Source organism: Chionomys nivalis, chromosome 12 (assembly GCF_950005125.1).
Source record: "Chionomys nivalis chromosome 12, mChiNiv1.1, whole genome shotgun sequence".
In the NCBI taxonomy this organism is placed as follows: domain Eukaryota; kingdom Metazoa; phylum Chordata; class Mammalia; order Rodentia; family Cricetidae; genus Chionomys; species Chionomys nivalis.
Window position 1 is genome coordinate 18,196,606 of NC_080097.1, and position 8,850 is coordinate 18,205,455.

The window sequence follows — 8,850 nt, forward strand, 5'->3', positions numbered from 1 at the left end:
ACTGCTCGTTCATTTCCTGGCCACCCAGACCCGAAAATAATCACACAGAAGCTCCACTAATTACAATAGTGTTTGGCCAATAGCTGAAGCGTATTTCTAGCTAGCTCTTACATCTTGAATTAGACTATTTCTAGCAGAGTAGGAATTGGCTGGTTAGGTTACCAGACATGAGGGAGACATGTTCTACTATTTGCTTTGTAAAGACAGCAAGTACACAAAACCATGGGTGTGAATAGTCTTGAAAAGCAGAGAATCCCTAAAAAACCCAGCAAATACAGAAACTGCATGAAACTGAGTGCTGCCAACAACTTAGATGAGTTTAAAAGCAGATTCCATCTCAGGTCCTTGAGGGAGCCTTACCTGTGGAGCTTTAGATTAGGAACTGAAGGGAACTGGAGTCCTTGGCTGTATTCTGATTGTGGGCACGGTAGGTAATCAATGTTCGAATATCGTTGAGCAAGGTGGGTATGGTGTCTGTCACCCCAGCACTCTGGTGGCTGAGGCAGGAAGACTGCTGAGCTATGGAAGCCAGCATAGGCTGCATGATGAGCAGACTACAGAGGGAGTCTCTTTTTCAAAAAATAATATATGTCTCAAAAAACCAAAAACCAAAAAAAAAAGAAAATAATCGTTAAAAAAGGATAAATTAAAAAAATAATATATATAATATATGTATATGTTATATATAAATATATAATTTAGTTTGTGGCTAGAGTGTTCTTTGGAGGTAAGTGCTCAAGTATTTAGGGATGCAATACTCCTTATTATGTATATAGTCTGCGTTAAAGCAAATGAGTAAATCAGTGACCGTTGGTAAATGTGGATGACACATGTACGAATTTTTATCTGAAAATATTTTCATTTTTCTAAATAAAATGCTGGCATGGGAATAAAAATTGGCGTGAACATTCTGTGAAGAATGCATCCGCAGTCTGCTGAAATCGGGTTGAAATCTGAATAAAGGCAGCAGAGGTTTCTGTTTTTTAAGGCATTTCGCTCCACCCTTCCATCATCGGGCTAGGCCAAGGATGAGAATTCGCCAGACAATTGCAGTTAAAGTCACACAGCACAGCAAGATCCATGCAAGGGGGTGTGGCCGCATCTCCAAGCCTTTCGACAGGATCGCTGACTGGAGTCGCAGGCTCCCAGGCACAGTCACTTTGCGCTTGCGTACAGACGAGCCCACTCCTTTCCCGACCGTGGGGGAGGCGACATCCTGAGGGTTATTCATCCTCCACTAGGTTTCCTCCGCGTCCTTGGCCTTTCTCCCCAGCGATCCTTTCCTCAACCCAGTATGTCCTAAAACTGATGTTTGATTAATACAAGTCAAGAATTGCATGAAAATTTATTTCCCTCGCTCTCCCTAGAGTGGGCTGGGCCGGAAGCGGAAGTGCTGGCCAGTGTCTGTGAGTTCCAGTCTGGCCATGGAGGAGTTTCCGTTCAAGGAACCGGTGCTGGACGCCAAATCCGAGGTACATTCGGCCTGGGAGCAGAAGGGACTGGGGCGGACAGTGGCGCGGGGATTCTCTGAATCGTGTTTCTGTTTCTGTTCCAGGTCACCTGCCAGGTGAGTGGACGCCCCATGCTGTCGCGCTGTTGCGTGCGGTCCCCGCCCCTCTTCGTGGGTCCTTCCCCAGGGCTGTGCTTTCCCATTGGACCGGACACCGTAGCCTCTGCCGGTGTAATTTAGGTTGCTCTGCCCAGAGAGTGCAGTGCAAGCTTTGTTCCAATTTAATTAGTCAGCCTTTATTCCAAGGTAGGAATATGGTGTTTTAAAACATGAGGGTTACATGAGCAATTAATTACTAATGTTTGCCAAGATAGCTCCCTTCCTTTTCCTTTAACTTTTTCTTTGTTGTGCTGAGACAGAATCTCACAGACTAGCCAGGAACTTTTCTAGTAAGACCTGATTGGCCTTGAACTCTCAGAGATCCACCCGCCTCTGCTTCTGAAGTGCTAGGATTAAAGGCGTGTATCACCAAGCCCAGCTATTTCTTCAAAGAAGTTATTTTGAAGATGAAGTATAAGTTTTCTAACCTTTCATATTTTACATTAGGAATAAAAAAATTGCCTTTCTAAATTAATAATAACACTTCTCCGAGAAAGTCAGAGAACTGGAGTTTTGGACCAGGAGTTGCCTAAGTTCACATAAAATATAAGGAAGTGGTGCCTTTATCCAGTTCTGTTTGATGCCATGGCAACACCGAGGAAGCATCATCAGGAGCTAGATTAAGAACACAGTAGTCATTAAGCCTTTAATCTTTACAGTCAAACAGACATGGGCTTCTGTTCTCGTTTCTGAGGTGTGTGACCCAGAGCCCATCACCTAAGCTCTCTGAAACTGGGTTCTGTCATCTGCGAAATGGAAATTATAACCTATAAAACTATGGTGACTCAGTGAGGCCCTGAGCAGGTGACCGCTGCACAGCACGTCCCCTGGCATGTGTCCGTCACGAGGACTGATGGAATCTAAAGCCTGGCCGTCACCACTCATTGTAATGGTAGGTTTGAGCTTGACACTGTAGGGAGGAGACAGCCGGGATGGGCACCCCTGACGACCATGGCACCCATCTCTGTTTTAGGACTTGTGGGGCATGAGCAGGAGGAAAGATTAAAAAAATGCTCATTTGGTGTGCCATAGTAGAGAAGTTAAGCCTGTTACAAAAAGCCACTTTCCACATCTTTATGCATCTATTAGACACTTGATTGCTTTGGTTGACATTTTGCTTTGTCCACTTGTTTTCTGGTCCTGCTTCTGCCCTTTGTTTTCTTCATTGCCATTTGACCATTTTTTGCCTACCAGCGTAAAAGAAGCTGTTTCCAGGCACTGTGACCAGTACTGAAACCAATACAAGACGGAAGACAGAAATTGCGTATTGTTTCTCACGTGATGCTTGTGCTGCTGTGTTAAAGCTTGTAGATTTTCAGTGGAAACTGGGCATGGCTGTGAGCTCTGACCGCTGCAGATCCCTCAAGTACCCGTATGTGGCAGTGAAGCTCAAAGTGGCAGATCCTTCTGGCCAAGTAAACACCAAGTCCATCGAAATGACAATCCCACAGTTTCAGGTTTGTAGTGTAACTCACTGAATTTAAGTTTTACTGCTGTTTCAAAAGCAAGTTATTTTCTCTGAGAGTTTGGTAAGTTTTCCCAGTAAGATGCGCCAATTTGTGCATAGTGCCCTTTCGTTACTGTAACAGTTTCTGACTAATATGTTTAGGAATGATTTCATCTTCTCTACAGGATATTTACTCTGTACTCAACTTTTTATTGTTTTTATGTTTAATAGTAATTTTAAGCAAAAGTAATCTTTTTTTGGCTAGCATTGGGTTTGTTAGACTGCTTACAAAATGCATTTCAGGGCTAATACATATTGATGAGTCTTACTAGCTAGAGTTTTCAGTAACTCGGTAGTTTATGCTTAAACTTAGGGCATTCATATTATCGTTTTATTTACCTTCTATCCAAGGAAGAGAACAGAAGTGTCCTGGTAGGCTTTGCATTGCTGCGGAGAGACACCGTGGCCACGGCAACTCTTATAAAGGAAACATTTACCTGGGGCGGCTTTCTTACAGTCATGATGAGGAGCGTAGTGGCATGCAGGCACGCGTGATGGTGGCTACGTCTCGGGTTGCAAGCAACACGAAGTCAACTTACTGTCATTCTGAGGGAAGCTTGAGTAAAATAGACCTCAAAGCCTGCCCCAACCTTGACACACTTCCTCTCGCTTGGCCATATCTCCTAATAGTGCCACGCCCTTTGGGGGCCGTTTTCTTTGAAACCACCATGGGGAATGAACACTGTCTAATTTCCTTTTGAATGTATATCATGAGAGATGCCTATCGTTAGCTGATTTAATGGTGTGTACAGTTTGGTTTGGTTTGCTGTGAGCCCTCAGTAGATGAAGCAGCTCTCAAAGGAGAGTTGGGCACTCCAGAAAAGCACCTTAGTGAAAGAAATGAAAATAAAAGCTTCATTTTTTGAAGAGGATTAAAACGTTCCATTGGGCCGGGCGGTGGTGGCGCACGCCTTTAATCCCAGCACTTGGGAGGCAGAGGCAGGCGGATCTCTGTGAGTTCGAGCCTGGTCTACAAGAGCTAGTTCCAGGACAGACTCCAAAACCACAGAGAAACCCTGTCTCAAAAAACCAAAAAAAAAAAGTTCCATTGGTTCTGGACTTCCTTTATTGTTGTTTGTTCACTTGGGGTGTATGGGTGTTTTGTCTGCTTATCTGTGTACCACATGCACGCACTACCCACTGAGGCCAGAAGAGGGCATCAGATCCCATGGACTGGAGTTTCAGACAGTTGTAAATGGCCACATGACTGCTGGCAGCGGAACCCAGGTTCTCTGGGAGAGCAGGTAGTGCTGATGACTGGAGCCATCTCTTCAGCCTGCCCTTCCGTTTTTGTGTGTGGATGATGTGGGATCACACCCATGTACTTGCTCACGTGAAGTAGGTGGTACCTCTAAGCCAAGGCTTCTGGAAAAGTCTTCCATGTACCACTGTATGACCTTCGAGTTCCTCTTTATAAACTGTATTTTAAGGGGCTCTTGATAGACAAGACAGCACACATTTATTCTTAATGATGTTGATAGGCGTCTGAAGGAATGGGGCGCTAGGAAAGGAAGTAGTGTGTGGTCCCGGACTGAACGGGAAAGCCAAGTTAGCCTCAGACATTCCAGTCGTTCACAGGTGCAGACTCTTCCTCATCTGCAGGGCGTTTGTATGGAGTTTTTCTTCAGGAGTAAATAAATTAGCAAACAGATCACCTTATCCCTGAAGCATTGCTGAGGTATAATTGATAAATAAAAATATGTTTTCAGTGTATACAATGTGATTTGGTAAAAATATATGTGAATACATGTAAGGGATTTGAACACCTGTGGATTTTGCTCTCCATGGTTGGCCTTCTGAGCCAGGCTCTGGAGGATACTGAGACACCTGCAGAAGTTATGTACATGTTTCATGTTTTCTTTGGGAGGCAGTTCTCCTGTTTGTTATTTAGATATGGGCTTCTTGAGGTTTGTCTCAGGTTTGCAGTGCCTTCTTGTCTAGGTATGTTTGTTTCTCAGTGATCTTCACTTAGGATGTAACATTGAAATGCAAACTATGTGTGGTAGTTATATATAATTAAAAGAACTATGTAAATAGACTGAAAAAGTAAAATTAATATTTTCCCTCTTTTCTTCAGAATTTCTACAGACAGTTTAAAGAAATTGCCACTGTCATTGAAACTGTGTGAGGACTGATTCCGACGTAATGGACTCTACCTTCCAGAAGAGAACTGCATATGGAGGAAAGATATTTATGCAATGAAAAGTGCACTTCTGGTGCTGGATAGGTGGCTCAGAGGTTAAGAGCACTGGTTGCTCTTCCAGAGGACTCAAGTTCAATTCCTGGTAACCACATGATAACTCACAACTGCCTGTAACATCAGGACCAGGGAATCCTACACCCTCCCACAGACGTCTATGCAGGCAAAGACAAATGGGTAGAAAATTAAAAATTAAAAGAATTTCACTTCCCATTTTTTTCCCAGTTTAAAAAAAAAATTGATAAACTCAAATCTTTTTAGTGGTCACCAATGCTTTGCCTTTTCAATGAGCTAAAAGTGTCTGTATTGAATACTAATATATGTATAATTATATCTCAACAGATGAGTAAATGATACTCTTAAATGCAACACTCTTAAATGTATATTAGAAAATTTTAAATCTTATTGATACAGATCTAACTTTATGAATAAAATCTTGTATATGAAGTTTAAAGCTGCTTAACAAATTCAGTTTTATAACATTCCCTTTGAAATAATTAAAGGAATTACTTACAGAATTAGTGCGAAGAATGAGATCTCATTCAGACATTTGTAACCCGGTTAAGGTAAACCAGTCCCTGTGTTATCGTAGTAGTGCACTGTTTCTGCTGCTGCTATTTGTAGAAAATTTGTCAGAACGCACACAGAGATGATCCTATCCCATCTTGTCTGAAGGTCAGAGAGTTTGAGCTTATTTTTGCTCTTTCAGATTTGGTGCCAACAGGTGTGGCTACCAACAAGAGGTCCTGACTTAGGGTGTGGTTACTTGGTATTTTGGGCATTAAGATGGCCCATAGAGGTAGATCCTCTCCATCCTGACCAAAGGTCAGAGCATTGAAGCATACTTCTTCTTCTTTTGAAATAGAAGGTTTGACTTAGGGAGTGGCTGCCTGCAGGATGCTTGCTCTAAGGTGTGTTCACTGCCCCAAACATCAAATGCTTTGCTCAGGATTTAATGGCTCGATGTCTCAAGTATTAGAGCAAGTAATTGTTCTGGTTGTCCTTTGTATCATGTTAAAGCAGTCTTTTGCCTTCTTCCCCCTTTTTGTATTGGGTTATAAAAGTGAATGAAAAATACACATGGGTGAAATCAGAATTCAGCATCCATCATTTGCTGAGTTGCCATCCTGGCAGTATCTTATGTCCTGGTGTTTCTTTCTTATCTGTTTTTGCTAACATTTCTAATCCTCACACCCCTACCCTGGAACAAACAAGCCTGCAGCAACCTGGATCACAGCAGAAGTTATCCCAAAACGGTGACTCATGACAAAAAATATCACCAGTGATTTACTGTGTGCCACACAAACCAGAGCATCCCCTAGTAGTGTCTGCATGTTTCTACCTTCTCCCGTGCCTATTGTGTTGTGGTGTCTGAACAAGAGTGGTCTCCAGGGACTCATATATTTGAATACTTGAATACTTGGTCTCTGGTTAGTGAAACCGTTTAGGAAGAATTACGAGGTATGTCAGTAAGTGGACTTTGATGGTTTCAAAAGTCCATACCAGCTCATATGACTCTGCCTATATGCCTGTAAATCAGAATATAAGCTCTCAATCCCATGTGTGCCTGCCTGTTGCCATGTTTCTTGCCATGATGATCTTGACTTAGCCCTGGAAACTAAATAAGTTTCACTGCTTTAGAACTTAAAAGATAGATGATCCTCTCAAGACGTGGATTTCAAATTCAAGAGTGCAAGTGATGCAGTAATGTAAAGGAAGACTGCTTTTTCGTTTCCCGGCCACCCAGACCCGAATAATCACACAAAAGCTTTATTAATTGCAACACTAGTTGGGCAACGACTTGGGCATGTTCCCAGCTAGCTCTTACATCTTAAATTAACCAATTTATATTAATCTTTGTATTACTACAAGTCTGTGGTCTACTCGTAAGGTTCCAGTGTCTGTCTCCTTTAGCAGCAACATGGGTCTCTTTAACTGCACCTACTCTTTCTATATTTATCTCTGTTCAGATTTCCCGCCTGGCTTTACTGTGCTAAACTATTGGCTAAAACAGCTCCTTTATTGACCAATGGGGACAAAACATATTCATAGCATACTTAGGGGAAATCCCACATTACAGTAATGTCCCCAGAGGCTCACAGAACCTTCTGTCTTCTGTGGAGGCTTCCCATCTGATTGAATTTGTATTTCTTTGGCTGCCAAGATGCATAAATGCCTTCCATTTCTGAACTGCTGTGTTCTGCTGCCTGGCTAGCTTAATACCCGAAATAACCACACGGAAATTGTATTAATTAAATTACTGCCTGGCCCATTAGTTCTAGCCTCTTATTGGCTAACTCTCACATCTTGATTCAACCCATTTCTAATAATCTGTGTCACCACGAAGTCGTGGCTTAACAGGAAAGATTCAGCATGTTTGACTCTGGCAACTCCATGGCAGCTCTCCCTCTGCCTGCCTTCTTCCCAGCATCCTGTTCTGTCTACTCTGCCCACCAAATTTTCTGCCCTATCAAAAGGCCAAGGCAGTCTCTTTATTTAACCAATGAAAGTAACACATCAACAGAAAAACCTACACCAGACACCCAGCATCTAAAGAGAGAAAAAGCATCCCTTCTAGCACTTTGTCTCACTTGGTTTTGGTTTAATTTGCTGGAGAAGCTTGAAAGAATCCCTGAAGACAAACTTTGTTGGGAAAGGGGACATCGTCTTCTAGAATTATTTTCAGCTGTCATGGTATAACTGCAAACAGTCTCTGAGTATTCGGTAGGGTTTTTCTGAGGTTCCTCTTTGGAGTTCTGGCCAGAAGGCTGTAAAAATGTGCACTATTTCAGCTGAGTTGGAACCTATCTTGAGCAGCTGGTACACAAAACAGGTCTTATAATAGTGCTATCAGCATCATGACACCAGGTGGAGTTGTGGGGCCCTGTCTTCCTGGAAACTTCAAAGATTACTTCAGAAACATTCATTGTTCATTGTGGAAAACTTAAACATTATTTATACAGATATGTATTCAATGAAAGGTACGATACAGACAAAAGTAGGTATGAAGAAAAGTAATTTTTTTTTTCTAAATTCTTTCTTCTTTCTGTCCCCTACCAGACATAAGAAAGAAACTCTGAAATTTTCTTTTAACAACATGTTTAGAGAAGAACATAGCAGAAGGATGAGTCCATGTCATGCGGCAGAGTTGAAGGCAGGGGTCCTGGTACAGTGGCAAGTGTCATAGAGAATAAACCCGGAAACAGCCTGGTGTGGCAGGAAGTGCATACCTGACCTGTAATCCCAACACTTGGGAGCTGAGACAGGAGGATTGTGAGTCTGAAGCCACCTATATTAATTACCAAGGCCTTGCCTCAAAAACAAAAATAAAGAAAACAGTAAGCACAAAGGCTTGACCTGTGGTGTACTCAGCTCTTGGGAAGCCAGTGTGGTTACAAAGTGAGGTACAGGCCACCTACAGCTCTACCATAAGACCCTGTCTCAAAAAATCCAAACAAAACCAGCCAGCTAACCAAACAAAGCAAATACAAAAAAGTTACAAAGGAAACAAAACACAAGTGCAATAGTTATCAC

The 8,850-nt window shown here is 42.4% G+C and overlaps 1 protein-coding gene across 3 annotated transcripts; it reads left to right on the forward strand.

Moving 5' to 3' along the window:
• Positions 1-983: 983 nt before the first annotated feature.
• On the forward strand, positions 984-6,842 carry Commd6 (COMM domain containing 6). Of its 3 annotated transcripts, XM_057786180.1 has the most exons (4): positions 984-1,292; positions 1,368-1,472; positions 2,914-3,066; positions 5,194-6,842. In XM_057786180.1, exons 2-4 carry the CDS (start codon positions 1,425-1,427, stop codon positions 5,242-5,244), a joined length of 252 nt encoding a protein of 83 aa, XP_057642163.1. In that variant the 5' UTR covers positions 984-1,292; positions 1,368-1,424; the 3' UTR covers positions 5,245-6,842. The 3 variants fall into 3 exon arrangements, with proteins under 3 accessions (XP_057642163.1, XP_057642162.1, XP_057642164.1); XM_057786179.1 differs by having other exon boundaries at positions 984-1,472; XM_057786181.1 differs by lacking the exon at positions 984-1,292 and having other exon boundaries at positions 1,450-1,567.
• Positions 6,843-8,850: the final 2,008 nt, after the last annotated feature.

Bases quoted from the DNA above. Each gene is read 5' to 3' on its own strand.
- Commd6 (XM_057786179.1), top strand. From the start codon at position 1,425: ATGGAGGAGTTTCCGTTCAAGGAACCGGTGCTGGACGCCAAATCCGAG. The intron at 1,473-2,913 runs GTACATTCGGCC...GCTGTGTTAAAG, and splicing joins TGCTGGACGCCAAATCCGAG to CTTGTAGATTTTCAGTGGAA. The intron at 3,067-5,193 runs GTTTGTAGTGTA...TCTTTTCTTCAG, and splicing joins TGACAATCCCACAGTTTCAG to AATTTCTACAGACAGTTTAA.